The 15,227-nt window shown below is 47.3% G+C and overlaps 1 protein-coding gene across 1 annotated transcript in view; it reads right to left on the bottom strand.

Annotated features, from left to right (window-relative positions):
- Positions 1–15,227, bottom strand: part of LOC119374613 (ubiquitin carboxyl-terminal hydrolase 34) — a 152,743-nt gene that overhangs the window by 110,397 nt on the left and 27,119 nt on the right. Inside the window, exons 13-19 of the mRNA XM_049411107.1 lie at positions 11,869–12,039; positions 9,977–10,137; positions 9,201–9,302; positions 3,881–4,130; positions 3,255–3,382; positions 2,545–2,634; positions 2,101–2,199 (exon numbers count right to left, since the gene is read on the bottom strand). Coding sequence (XP_049267064.1) covers positions 2,101–2,199; positions 2,545–2,634; positions 3,255–3,382; positions 3,881–4,130; positions 9,201–9,302; positions 9,977–10,137; positions 11,869–12,039 — 1,001 coding nt within the window. The remainder of the gene's footprint in view (positions 1–2,100; positions 2,200–2,544; positions 2,635–3,254; positions 3,383–3,880; positions 4,131–9,200; positions 9,303–9,976; positions 10,138–11,868; positions 12,040–15,227) is intronic.

Genomic DNA, 15,227 nt, shown 5'->3' with positions numbered 1-15,227 from the left:
TTGTGGCGTCGACGAGTTTAGGGACGTAGTGGACCTTTTTGCGATGGAAAGCTATCGCGGTTATCACTTCTTGCATTTATGCCTTCTTGCGTTCCAAGGCATTGTTTGGTTCATCGCAGGCGGTCGTAGCAGCGAACGGCGTCAGGAAAGGTGACCGTGCGAAAGCTGACCGCAAGGCTTCATGCTGCCTACTATTTTTTTTCCCTCACTGCCATTCTATCACTGAAGAAATGCCTGGAAAGTGAGCGACCTCGCTCGCAGCATCCGAAATCTGCGTGCGGTGCTCGCCGATCTGGGTATCTTAATCGCGAGTAAACTGGAGCGGGGCACGCGCTCGCGCGTGCCCCTGTCACGCTTTAGAAGGCATCTGTCACGCTTTAGAAGGCAGGCTTCTTTTCGCTTCGTATGCGCCATGTTTTTACCGCGACCGTGTCCGAAGTGTTCGTTGTAAAAGTAGGAGACTTTGAAAAATGTTCGCTATATCTGGACGCAGCTTCATGGTTAGCATAGGAAAATCGTAAGTGCACCCAAATATGGTCGTTATAACCGATAGATCGTTATATGTGGGATCGTTATAAGTGGGTTCGACTGTATTCAGAAGCCGAAATTGATCAAAACAAGAATAGATGACAATTGGGCTGTTTCTGCACACCGACGAGAGTCAACAGAAGGTGACTTAAAGGGGTCATGAAGCACCCCTTGGGCTGATTGAAAAAACACATCCTGCGGAAAGCTGACACGGCTATGAACTGCTCTGCCAAATATTACAGTCGTGCGCGCCGCGTAATGGCCACAAGCGGAGCGCGAAGTTGCCGTTTCCCCAGGCACCCTCTTTTCAAACAGAGGCCGGTTCTCACTCTCGTCGGTGGGCGGGGCGTCTGTCCGCTGTACGTCGCAAGAGACATAGCATGCTTATTGGCCGATAGCCGACGTAAATCGAGAGCGGCGTTCGGATCAGATGCGCTTCTTGCCGCGGGGTGCCGCCACTTGCCGGCGCCGCACTCCTCAGTACACGGTAGCCGCACTCGCGCAAGCGAATCACAGCGGGAGAGCGATCGCGTTTCACGACGCGCGCTGGCGTAACTTCTTTCCCCCATGCCATCCCTCCCTGTCTAGCTTCCAGTGCGCTCGCCGGCAGGAGAAAAGAGAGAAAGCGCTGGGAGCGTGCGCCAAACCCCCGTAACTCCGCTGATTCTTGACGGATTCGAGAAATTTTTGCGGCAATCGATTCGGGAGGCAGTACACTCCGATACTGAGGCCATTAGATCATTACTTGGAAAAGTGGTTCATGACCCCTTTAAGGAAACTGGCTCATGCATCTGTTTAGACTAGGGGAGTATCTACATACATCTGCATATTATTTTATGATATCTGGACAATATTTTTTACCGTAAGTTATTCAACTTGAGGTGACTAACATTATAGGCTATCGGCTGTCTGAACAAGCGAGAGTTGACTGTAGATTAGGGCAATTCAACAGGCAACATACCGCATCACAGAAGCGTTTCACAACCATAGATCAATAAATTAACCAGAACTCAATCAGATTCCATTGATGAAACACTTTCGCTTGGGGCTCACTCTAACCCAGACTCACCATGTGCTCAGCCAGGCTGACTCAGACTCTGAGTCAGACACAGTCACCTCGCGAGTGAGTATGCAGACCTACACTCACAACCGAGTCAATCAGGCCACACTAATACCCTCACAAGTCTCGCATGCCACATATGGCATTACTATTACATTGACCCACTAGAGGTAGTAACGTATAACAAGACAGGCTGTTTAGGTTTGGCACCACAACGCACAGCACTCATGGATTGAAGCGCGACATCGTTCTTTTTAGTATAACGACTGCTATGAGCAAATGCTCATGGTAACCGCGTCATGTCGCTGCAGATCTGGCTGCGAAAGGTAATGTGCACTCTGATGTAATTGTTCGGGCCAAATTACGCCGATGTGACACAAACTGTAGACGCTCCAAACGAAAGTATGTGCATTACTTAGCCCCAAATTTTCGTGTTTCAATCCGTGAGTACTATATCAACGCAACAGCACAAATGCACGTCTGCACTAAGAAGGAAACAAAGAGGACCTTACAGCTTGTGCGCGGGTGCAGAGAATTTCTTGCGACTGTTTGTGTATCGTACAAGGTCTTCGAGAAATAGCCGCATCATTCCGTGTTCACGCTCCGCCCACCTGCAACAAAGAAAGATCGGTTCGTTCATCCACGTGCTTAGCAATTGTGATAGGAGGCACAAGATACACTCAAACCTCATTATAACAAAGTCGCATCTGCCACAAAAATAACTTCGTTATATCCGAAAATTCGTTATAAACATTTATTTGTAACACTGTAGCTATGACAAGGCTATTCTTCATTTACTTCATTATAACCGATGATTCGTTATATCCGTATTCGTTATAATGAGGTTTGAGTGTACATCACTGTGAGGTACAGAAATTGCAATTGAACTCGCACCTCCCAATTTAGAACAACTTTAGAATCGCATGACTGACAAAGGTTCAAGTGAAGATGCTTACATGGTGACGCAGTGTGTGTCTGCGCCTTCCCTGGGCTGCTGGAAAGATGCTAGTAGCTTGGGTAGCAGGCGCAGTGAGACGACCACAGACCTAAAAATAGAGGAAGCATAAGTTATTAGTGCAGCAGGCTATGCAATTTCCTACATGGATGACAAAATTACTATTATTTCTATTTAAATAAGCAAGATTCTAATTTAGAATTGCAGTCATAATGGCCACAAATACAACAGAACCTCATTGATACTTTCCTGTTGCGTGCAATTTCGCGGTGCCAGCATTCACGATATCGTTATCAAGCAAAATTGCTCGATATTCTGGTGAATATGGACTGCATGTTTCCTCGCGTGGTACATTTTGTCCCATGTTCTTTTCAAAGACATATGAATGAGGTTCTGCTGTAATCTTGAAAACTACCTATGTTGGACGCAAAATAAGAAATACAAAAGAACACCGTACACACAGCACTGCTTGAATGGCCATATGTGTCTACAACATTTCTTGTCTATTGGTCTTTTGTATGTCTTAGTTCGCGCCCCCAAACAAAGACGCCAACAACTAAGCTAAGAAGATGTCCAGAACGGATATTGGGCGTTCAAGTTTGCAAATGGACACCATCGCATTTTTTTCGGCAGCTGTCATTCTCATTCGAGTTTCTGGCATGTTTATAAACGTCCTATGATGCCTCCGCCCATTCGACAACAGCCACTCACCTGCTCTGTGCCAGGTTTCGGAGGCAGCCCTCGATGAACTGTGTTCTCACACTGCGGTCCACATACCAGCACACCAAACTACATAGCACCTTCTCAGCTTCAAGGGCCAGCTCTTCACCCAGCTCCTCCTGCAAGTATAGCAAAAGTGACATCAACGAAATTGGCCAAATCATGTTTAAGACAAAGCAGGTTTGCTTTCACTAATATCATAATGACAATTTGTAATTTTATTCGGTAAAACACAAGTGAGGCACGCAATAGTGAGGCGAAGCAATAAAGTGTTGTTTGTTGACTTAGCCAGCTGCCTTATTCACCCAAATCCGTCATAGCTGCGATTGCTCGCGCTAAGGGAAGCGGACGTTAACACGTGCATGGTACAGCTATGTGTGGCTGGAACCCGGAGCTAGGCTTCAGCACCAACCACGCACAGATGAACCTCTTCAGCGCTTGTGTGTCTCAACTGAGTATGTCTCAACTGAGGATCCTTGAATGTATTTCATTTAGGTGGTTTACTGTACAGGCGTAGCAATATGCCCTTTTTGTGCGTAGACACTTTAGTACTTGCCATGTCCACCATTCCCAAATGCACAAGAGACCCCGTAAGTGAACAAGGCGACCACACTCACGATTTTGCCGTCCTGCAGCAGGTCCCAGAGCAGCGTCTTGCCCGGTTGACACACCTGGCTGGCGTTGATGGGCGACGTGAGAGGCACCTCCCGGGAGGTCGGAGTCGTCACCATGACCCGGGGCCAGGTCGTCGACCCTTCCTCCTCACCTTCGAAGTCGGCCATGTTCTTGTCCGACTGATTGCTGGCCTCCAGGGAGTGGCAGCTGCCGCCCCCGTCGGGACTCGAGGTTTCTCGTGGGGCGAGAGTCCTGCGAAAAACATTCAAGCGGGAAAGTCTTGACATGGTTGTGCTTGCTGAATGGCATTTGATTTGTCTACACATGGGTGAATATTCGAGCATTTTGAGGTGAACTTAAATTATTAGAAGTTTCAAAGTACAGTAAAACCTCGTTTATAACGAAGTTGAAGGGGGAGTCGTAATTACTTCGTTATAACCACTAGTTCGTTATAGCCAATATCCATTTCTACAGACAATTAGCACGCAAGAGAGGATGTACTGACCACCAAATCCCACAGCAGCCCGCCACGCAAACAAAAAACGGCCGTCGCACGGAGAAAAACTAGCAAAAGAAAAAAAAAAGCAAGAACAGCAAAGAACTGCTACTTTATTCCCGCCAAACTCGGCACACCAGCTGGCGGCTCACTTAGCAGAAAAATAGTCCTTAACCCTTTGAGGGTCGAATTTTTTCGCGAAATCCAGTCCAAAAATGTGTAATTTTTTTATTGCTGAAATAAATTCTTCAGGCGATTCTATTTAAGAAAAAAATTGTCTAAAATTTTTTTTCGTGACCGTAAAGTGACAAAAAAATCAGTTTTGTTGTTACATACATATGGCTTATTCATAGTAAAATCAAGCAGAATCCTAAAAAAGAAAGCTTCACAGTTTTTTTATGAATAAAAATTATGCATTGTATTAAACATAGCTCACAAATATACAAAAATAAGCGCACCAGAGTACGTTTCTGGTTAAAAACGCTCATGCTCTAACACTAAAAACTTTTCAGTGTGTGATAATCTTTGAAACATGGCTCCCCGCGCACGCGTTTCAGATGTCGCTGCTTTATCGTCATCGGAGACTAAACTCGTCAAAAACTCCTCGTCTGACGAACTGAAATCCAATGAATCAGATTCTGATTTGGCACTTCGGGAATAGTCCGCATCGAAAGAATCGCTGCTCGACTCACCGGCAGCAGTGCAACGGGCGCGCGCTTCCATAACGTAAGCGAAGTGCGTCAGCGAGCGCACGGAAGAAAACTATGGTTCTGCGCCCGTCCGGAAAGCAAAACGAGTGAAAAAGCTACAGTAATACTTCGTCTTATCGCCAACAAGACGTAGTTAGTTTTTCCGAGAGCCCAAGACGGGAAACGCAATCACAGCGGCGTCGTTTGTGTAATTTAGCGCCGCACCGAAACAGATGTAATCGCGCGCCGGGGTGCAATAAATGAGAGAGTAACAAGCGGTCACCCTTTGAGAGATTAGAAACCAAACAGCCATCAGCTTTGCGGGCGCAAGAAGCGAAAACCACCCGAAGGACGAAAGCGAAACGAGCCGGACCGCGTGCGCGCGTTCTGATGCGAGACTACAAGCCACCGCGCCTCTTTGGAAAGAAAAAAAAAAAGACAGAGAGACATTGGCGTATTAAAAAAATTACACGTATTCCCGATGCGTGGCAGCACATTCCAAGCAAGAGAAACGGGAGAAGGCGCGCGTTTGAAACCGAACCGCGCCGCGGGCGCTCTCGGTTGCGCGATAGCCGGCACGCGGCGCGCCATTTTGCGAAGCATAAAAAAAGCAACAACGGAGAGACATCGGCGCATGAAAAAAATTCCACATATTCCCGAAGCGTGGCAGCACATGCCAAGCAAGAGAAATCATCAAAAAACGTGCGCACTTTAAACCAGCTGCACTGCGAACGCGCTCGGATGAGCGAGCGATAGGCGGCGCGCCGTTTTGGGAAGCGAAAAAAAAATACAACGGAGAGACATCGGCGCATGAAAAAAATTCCACATATTCCCGAAGTGTGGAAGCACAGGCCAAACAAAAGAAATGATCGAAAAAGGCGCGCGTTTTAAAATAAACGCTATGCCGTACATGTACGACGAAAACCCTTTGGTACCAGGAAGCTTCTGCCGTACATGTACGGCGAAAACCCTGAAGGGGTTAATAGACTTCTGCCGTGTCTTCCTCAGACGGATGATGGCTTTTTCGGCCGCTGCCGCTATGTCGAGTCCGTCCTCGCCGTCATCGTGAGTGCCGAAGAAGCGGCGCAGCAGGTCTGCCGCATCCAGCGCTTGTGCGGACGTCGGAACATCGGGTTCACCAACTCCGGGCTGTCGTCGACACATTCGTCACTGTCGTCATTCACCACCCCTGTCACCGCGCGCACAATTTCAGCCTCTGTCAGCTCTTCGGTTGTCACCGCGTCAGCAACGGCACTGACGTACGTGCAGAAGGTGTCGCAGTCGGGCACAACTCCGGCGTCAAGGAGAGCATCCCACGACGCCAGGTCTTGGTCACCCGCGGCACCCTCATTAGCGGCAGCACCGAGCAGCACCGCCGCTGTTGACGCCAAATGAGGCATGCCGGAAGCAGTTGGCGATCGTGCTTGCTGTTACAGACATCCAAGCAGCCTGTAGCATCTCGATCGCCATGTAGAGGTCGATTGTAGTCTCGCGCTTCAAGCTCATATTGAGTAGAATTCGGTCTATCACACGCTTGCGGTACCATGCTCAACGCTACGCCGAAATCTTGGGCAACTTTTTTCTTCTTGACGCCGGACTCAACAGCTTTCAACATAGCCGCCTTCTGCTCGATTGTAATCGTTTTGCGCTTTCGTTTGCCGTTGCCGTCGTCCATCTCCTGTCTAGCGGCGGGAACCGAGAGAGACGCTGTTCTGATGCACACGCAGCAAACGACCAGCAAAAAGGCCCGCGCCCACGGCGCGCGGTCGCCGCGACACCGTCCACGCGCGCAACAGGAGAGCGGGCGGGTCCACGAGTTACGCGGGAGAGGGGAGGCCGGGTTACGTCCGCGGGTGGGTCCACGAGTTTCAGTGGAAAGGGGAGGCAGGCAGACGCGCACCCTCGCGCGTGTTGGCAGGCGGCTCCTCGGGAGCGTGAGGCGCGAGTTTTGAATTACCGCATCCGTGATGGGACGTAAACCGTCGCGCGCTATAAGACATTGACTTGCTGGCTACCAAAATGGTCAGTAAATGCTCGGTGGGGGAAAAAAAAGGTTCGTTATATCCATTGCGAGGAAATTTTAGCTTCGTTAAAACGAGGTTTTAAATACATGGGCGTCTATGAGAATTTCAAGGGGAATTACGATTGCTTCGTTATATCCATTAGTTCGTTATATCCCGCTTCGTTATAACGAGCTTTTACTGTATTCGAAATGAACGATTGGACATATATTTGACAGAATGTACCCTCCGTATAAGAGAGGCTTCACTGCAACGCGGGGCTGTTATGCCGTGTAACCACCTATCCAGGGAAAGTACGCACACACACAAATCCACACTTCAAGGTTAAGTGTACATATTGCTTGCTCCTCAATATTTTTAGTTAAAAAGCTTGTTATGCGGGCTTATATGCACTATGTATAGAAAATTTTAAAACGTAACATATTTTGCCGCTTATAACTAGCACACTACTGCTATTCAAATCTTGCTACTATGCAAAGTTGCTTCTACTTCACTTCAATTCAAAAAAGTGACATTCGCACATGCCTAGGTCTAATTTTTAAAAATATTGTGCAAGTTAGTAAGTCATGACAAAAATGCACATTTTTCTTTATAGTATGTGATAATATACTATTTGAACTATTCAATTCGAAATTATTTGACCCAAATCACTATTCGCTTCGAACCTCAAATTTACTATTCGCCCATCCCTAGATTTGTCTCGAACAACCTCATCTAACACACTGCATTGCATGTAATGGTAATGCTGTCATGCCAGGTAAAGCCTTATGAAGGCCTTATCGCGAGGAGATGCTCGCAGTTAATTTCAAAGACCTGTCTTTCTTTCCAATTTTTTTTTTCCTTGCAACCACTGACATTTCCCCCAAAGTATCAAAACCTTTTGCCTCTGAGTACATAACACGATTTCATAACGCACTGTTGCCACACATGTATTTGTGTTTGCAGGCCTCAAGACCTTGGCAAGTCCTCAAGAACAAAATTCTCGCAGTAATGAAGAAATCTGGCGTCCCCGGCGAACGTCCACAGAGTTAAATGCATGCAGCGTTGGCCTGCATCCACTAGCTGAAGCATGAAATGCGCTTTGCCGTGTCGATGGAGCGATACCAGACACTGTTGAACTGCACGACTTTTTGTGTGCCGACACCGACCTGATTGTGCACGAACAATTCAGCGACGCTATCCTCGAAAGTGTGCACAAAGAATATGAGAGTGACAACGACAGTGAGGAAAGCAGCGAAGCGCAAGAAAGGCAAGTAAGTTTGCACGAAGTTCTTGATGCTGTTGGCATCATTCACACTTTCTTCGGCATCCACGACGACGAAGCTACACAAAGCTTATTGAGCTGCTAGGCTCGAGCAGTCAAGCTCTTTTAAAGCAACGTGAAACACAGCAAGATCAGTGGCTTCTTTAAATAAATTTTGGTTGTGCGAAGTAAATGGTGTGCGCATTTTTCTATTTTTGCGACAATGGAATTCTCACGAGAACGAACAAAAATCCTTTCCCCGGCGTTTTCGTTATTGGGGGGTTCGTCTGTACTGGGACAAAATTGTAACCATCAACCACACAGCAAAGTAGACTGCTCTAATTGGCTACGTTATGTGTAGCAGCCTGATGCACGAAGCAAGCATGAGATCAATGGCCGATCACACAAAAAGAGATCATGGCAGCTTCGCACCATTGGTGCCAAGCCTGAAGGAAGAGCGCAGCTGCATGGCCTTCCTTGTTTCTCCTTATTTCTTTCTTCTCTTTCTTTCTCTCTCTGTTTCTTTCTTTCTCTTTCTTTGTTTCTCCTTATTTTTTTATTTTTTTTCTATCTTTTTTTGTCTGCTTCTTTCAACCTCTTTCTCTCTTTTTCAATGTTTTACTCAGTCTCTGTCTTTTTATGTCTTCATTCCCTTCATTTCGCTCTATTTTTCTCTTCCTCTTTCTTTCTCTCTTTTTCATGTGTTCGTTTTCGTCTGACACTCGCACCTGCTGTGCATGGTAGTGGGGCTTGCCCAATTACTGTGGCGCACACCCAGCTGAGGAGTTTTATGGTGACACCGCACCGACTACGGCAAGCTACAACAGCTTCGCTGTTAAAAATCACAAGGAAAAAAAATAAACCGGGACTCACCGGGAAGGTAATGAAGGTCCATCCGTGCCGTGCCACGATTGTGATAACTCAACGGGAAGAGCAGAACCCTCTCCCCTTGATGAATGCGGTTGCCCTCCCAATCTACAAAATGAGGTAGAAGGCGAAGGCCCATAAATTTTGACTGTCATCATGCCACGCCATGATGACACAGCAGAAATGGCCACATTGCGGAGCAAGCATTGTTGGTCACATAGTTCGAAAGTCATTCGACACTATTTCTCGTCACGTGCTAAATCTGATTAGATGTGTCTCTCGCAACAACACTGGCAACAACATCCAAGAAATTTCAGACATTTGCAGCAAATGCACCTTGTGCCATACGACATTGATGAACTCCCTGGTTCAAAGAAAGAATTCTTGAACACATGTGGCAAAACTGCAAAGCATTAACTGCACAACATGTACGAATGAACAATTACTGTGGAAAAAAACATTGCCGATACTAAGAACAACTAATTGATTGATTGATTGATTGATTGATTGATTTTAACAACCCAACGGAACACTGGCACAAGAAACGACAATGTTTCTCGGGATTAGTTTCCAACCTTGCAGGGTTCTTCAACCTGCACCAAAATTTGAGTACACGAGCGTCATTGCAATTCACCCTGGACAAAATGCGGCTGCCACAGCCAGCAATCGAAACCGCAACCTCACGCTCAGCAGCAGAAAACTATTGCAACTACACCATGCACTGCCAAGGGTTGTTCAAATGGTCGCATGATCTGATGCGAGATTGCTCAATGAGAACTCACCCAGGTGGCCTTGCCTTGCCAACCAGTGCCCTCTCCAATATCTGGGGTGGCCTCTGGGTGCCCACGGGGCACCGCTCCTCCTCGCTGCTCAGTTCCTCCTCCGTCTCCTCTTCTTCCTCCTCTTCCTCACCAGCACTCATCCCACTCTCTTCCTCATCCTCCTGTCAACACACAACAGAATTTCATTTTCATTCATTCATTCATTCATTCATTCATTCATTCATTCATTCATTCATTCATTCATTCATCTATCCATTCAGTGAATGAATGGTGCGCTGAACAAAAAATACTAGGGGTGTGCGAATATTCGAAATTTCGAATATTTTTCTAATAGTGTTTGCTATTCAATTCGATTCGCACTGGAATTTTACTATTCGAACTATTCGAACTTCCCAAAAACAAGTACAGTCAACGTCCGATTGAAAGTGACCCCTTCAGATTTTCAATATGCTTCACCTCATTACACTCTCGTATTGCGGCAAAGCTGCCTTTCAAGCTCCGTTATAGTAGAACTTTGCCAAGGCACAGTCAACGTCCGATTGGAAGTAGTCCCTAGATTTTTAATATGCTTCACCACATTACACCCCGCTATTGCGGCAAAGCTGCCTTTCAAGCTCCGTTACGGTCGAACTTTGCCAAGAGACAACGTCCGAGTGGAAGTGGTCCCTAGATATTAAATATGCTTCACCTCGTCACACTCTCGTATTGCGGCAAAGCTGCCTTTCAAGCTCCGTTACGGTCGAACTTTGCCAAGACACAGTCAACGTCCGATTGGAAGTGGTCGCTAGATTTTCACTATGCTTCACCTCATCACAACCCGGTATTGCGGCAAAGCTGCCTTTCATGCCCCGCTACGGTCGCAAATGTATTAACTCAAGAAAACGCTGGTTCCAACATGGAGATGAAAGATGTGGCAGAGTTGGGGGCTCAATTAATGCTGTTTTGGGCCTGAAATTTGGGCAGAAAGTCTGAAAAATGGGACGCCGAAGCTTTTTAGCATCCAAAATTTCAGATGTTCTTATATATCGACGTCTACGAGGCAGATTTGGAACTCTGGATTTGAAGGGAGCACACCCTTGTCCGCCACATCAGTTGGGCTTCCGCAGAAGTTAAAAGAGGAGGAGAGGCTGAGGAAATGGCATCTTTGCCTATCACGTGTAAAGTGTTGTCGGCAACACTTTTGTTGCACCAAATCATGTACATAAATAGGATTCGGCCTCTACATTGCCTGATTCTTGATAAGACAACTATGAAACATCACCCCGCCAGTGCTTAATCAACCTTGCGAAAAGAAACACTTTCATGTCGCTATCTCATAAGAATATGCTTAGGAATCCTCTCTTATAACTTTTTTTTCTGCAATTTCGCTTCGAAGTATTCGAACAATATCCTAGAAATATTCGAGAAATATTCGAAAAATATTCGATTCGATTCGCACTCACACTTCAATATTCGAATTCGCTTCGCACCCAACATTTTGCTATTCGCACAGCTCTAAAAAATACACATTAGGGGAAAAGCAAGATCTATACTGTGAGCCCCTTAAAGGAGTACCGACATGATTTTGAGACAACGCAAAAGGGACATTTTTCGTTTCCTCGGTATTCAGTGCTAAAGCTCCCCACATACCGGAGTCGGACAACATGTATAAAATATTTTACTTTGATTTGAAATTTTCCGTCGCTGAGCATCTGCAAGCCAACCCCACTGTAATGAACATTATCCCAAAGAGACAACACGGTTCCACTGTGTTGTACACAAAAAGACATAAGATCGGCAAGTATCATCAAAATCAATCAAGAAATTTTTTTTTAATTCTAAGTGCCATGTCCCGCCCAGGAAATGAGAGAGCTCTCAGGTGTGGCTGTAACTTATCCAAATGTGCCACTCACATGGGCCTCGCCAGTGGTCCAGGGTTTGAGTGCTGCTATGCCCACTACGGGACCTTGGGGGTGGTGGGCAGGGGAGCTCCCCTGGCTGTCTGAAGAGGACTCCATGGCCACCTGCATCGCCTCCGACTCGGCCATTCCGACCACCTGAGAAGAGTCCTTGCTCCCGGATACCTGCACGTTAGCATGTGTGCCCATGTCTTGTAAAAGATGGCATCACCTGCTTACATAAACCTGTCCATCGAAGTAACATACCAACTAGCCCTTCAAGATACCCTTCTGTCTCCAAAGGGACGGACAACCGCTCAGAACACGAATCGAGATAATCCCACTAGTGGAAAGATTTTCTATCGTATCGGCTAAAACAAGCCCCGTGTTTTTTTGTTTTTGTTTTTTCATTAGACAAGGATTTATATTCTTGTTTCTGCAATATAGTCGCGAAAGTTTACTTTTGGCACTTCACACGGCAAGAAAGCGAAGTTGCAGAAGAGTCCGATCCTGTGACCTTTTATTGGTGTACTAATGGCCTCTATATTAATACAGTGGAACTTCGATTATACGTCCCCCGGTCCTGCGACGATTCGCGTTTTACGACGAATTGGCTTGGTCCCGGCAAAACCCCCATAGAAATAATGTATTAAAAACCTCAATTGTACGACGCAATTTTACGCCGGCCCCGCCTCGCACGACGCTTCGCTGGACTGTCCGAGAAAAAAAAAAAGACCTACGATGACACGGGCTGGCATGCAAACACACTGCGGCCGGGCGAAAAAAGTCGGGAAACCGAGGAACCGAGTTCGTATCCACGCTGCCACCACATGACCTCTTCAATTTTTCGACACGCGGTCAGCCATAGCTAGCCAGAGCCAACGTTGGCGGGAGCCAGCCGGAGTGCATTCGTTTTGTCACATTGCACTGCACACTTCCGTTGTCGCCTTTTTTTTTTTCTCTCTCTTCTTTTGGGTGGTTTTGTAGTGACCGTTGTGAGCAGATAACATGGCAGATAATTTCGAGCTCGCTTTCTAGTATGCGATAACTTTCACTAGATTTCGTGTCATTATATCGGACGTGTTGAACGGCGATTGTTGAGCCAACGTTTGCGACAGCCGTGGGAACCGGAACTCGCCGCTGTCTAGCTACCAGAGGGCTGGAGCGTTTTAGCCGCTCGCGATTGGTCGAAGCTTGCAAATCGAATAGGCCTACTGCCGTGCTGCCATTCAGCCATTCCTTCACGTGTTTGCCTCATCGGTTGGTTGTGCTGCGCCGCAGCTGCTGTGTCCACGTGCAAAATTTTCTGTGTTCGGACATTGGTGTGCGAGGAAGCTTTCGAATTCTTGGTTGCGAGTGCTCCGTCTCGCAATGTCGCCGAACCGAAAACCGCTGACGCTCGGAGAAAAGCTTCGCATAATCGAGGAGGCGGAGAAGTGGAACAGAGCAACAAAGGCCAGCATTGCCTGCGACCTGAACGTTCCCGAGTCGTCGCTGAAAACGATCCTCACGAAGAAGGACAGCATCCTACTAAATGCGGCAAAGTTCGGCCTGAACAGGAAGGCCGCGAAAGATGGCAAATATGCTGCCATGGAGAAGGCCCTCGTTGAGTGGTTGCGTCAGGCCCGCAGTTCAGGAATTGCCGTGGATGGCGCAATTTTGAAGGAGAAGGCTGAGACAGTTGCATTGCGCTGCGGCATTGACGACTTTAAAGCCTCCAATGGCTGGTTGGATCGCTTTAAAAAACGCAGTGGAGTTGTGTACAGCCGCTGCTGTGGAGAGCGCGTCAGTCAGCTCCGACACTGTAGAAAAGTGGACTGCATTGCTGCCGGAATTGATACGGGAATACAAGCCGTCCGACGTGTTCAACGCGGACGAAACTGGATTATTTTATAATATGCAGCCAGAACAGACATTGGCATTCAAAGGAGAGAGCTGTCACGGGGGTAATCGTAGCAATGAGCGTCTTACCGTATTGCTTTGCGCTAATGAAGACGGCTCTGAAAAGCTTGCTGCCCTCGTGATCGGCAAGTTTGAGAAGCCGCGATGCTTCAAGAATTTGAAAAGGCTGCCGTGCCAGTACACGTTCAACCGGAAAGTCTGGATGACAGCTGCTATGTTTTCTACATATCTGCAGCAGCTGGACTCCAAAATGGGGGCTAAGAACAGAAAGATTCTTCTTCTGCTTGACAATGCGCCATGCCATCCATCAGATATGTCGCATTTGAGAAATGTGAAAGTTGTATTTCTGCCCCCCAATTGCACTAGCCAGCTGCAGCCACTTGACGCTGGCGTCATCAAGTGCATGAAACAGAAATATCGGAAGTTTCTGGTGCGCGTCGGCTGGCGGGCATGGAACGCAAGCAGTTGGATAAGAAGCTTTCTGTGCTTGATGCAATGCACTACATTGCTAGTGCATGGGACGCAGTCAGGCCAGAAACCATCGCCAACTCCTTCAGGCACTGCGGCTTTAATAGCAGTGGTGCTTGTTCTACCAGTGAAGCTGCAGTGCCTGTTGACAACGAACCAGAGTTCTGCAGCCTGGAGCTGCCTGGATCTTTCGCGGACTATGTTGGTGCCGACGAAGACGTTGCAGTGTGCAGTGAAGTGTCGCTGGATGACATTATCGAAACTGTGCGTCCCGACACTGCGGGAACTTCCGACGAGGAAGAGATGGACGACGCTGCAGAGGCTAGCGCGTCCATTCCCGACTTACGCGGACGTGTTGTGCTACGACGACCACATTCGGCGGTTTGCTTGCGCACGCGACGAGATCGGTGACTTGCTGCCAGATGTTGCAGCTATCGAAAGAAAGCTGAAGCGTCGTGGCTGGGCAAACTCTCAGAAGAAATTCACAGATTTTTTTAAAAGGTGAGAAATAGAGGTTCGTTCACACCCCCAATAAAATGCGTGGTTGTCATTTTTTCAATTAATTTAATCTACGTTCCTCGGAGCAGCGCAGGTTTGTGCCGCGGACTTTCTTAGGCATTATGTGCCCACTGTTGTGGGGCAACAATGACCGTCACTGCCTATATTCTCGGTTTTTCGATTATACGACGCCCGGATTATATGACGATTTTGCGCAGTCCCCTGAGTCGTATAATCGAAGTTCCACTGTACTGAAATGCAGTGCACTTTCTTTTTATTATAATCTTTTTGAACTTAGAATGTGCAGATAAGCCTTCATTTGTAGTGAGCAGAACAGTGGTGCCACCTTCACTTGACGTATGATCCGACGCTCATGAGTGGCAGAATGAAAGATGTTAGCTGAGAGAGTAGCGGCACCTGCCGACAAGTTGGAGAAGTATTGGTAGCACCTGGCTCGCGAGGCGGTAAAGAAACTTCACATGACGAGCGTTCGGAAAACTCATTCT

Source organism: Rhipicephalus sanguineus, chromosome 11 (assembly GCF_013339695.2).
Source record: "Rhipicephalus sanguineus isolate Rsan-2018 chromosome 11, BIME_Rsan_1.4, whole genome shotgun sequence".
NCBI lineage: Eukaryota > Metazoa > Arthropoda > Arachnida > Ixodida > Ixodidae > Rhipicephalus > Rhipicephalus sanguineus.
This window is presented reverse-complemented; position numbering and strand designations above follow the sequence as displayed.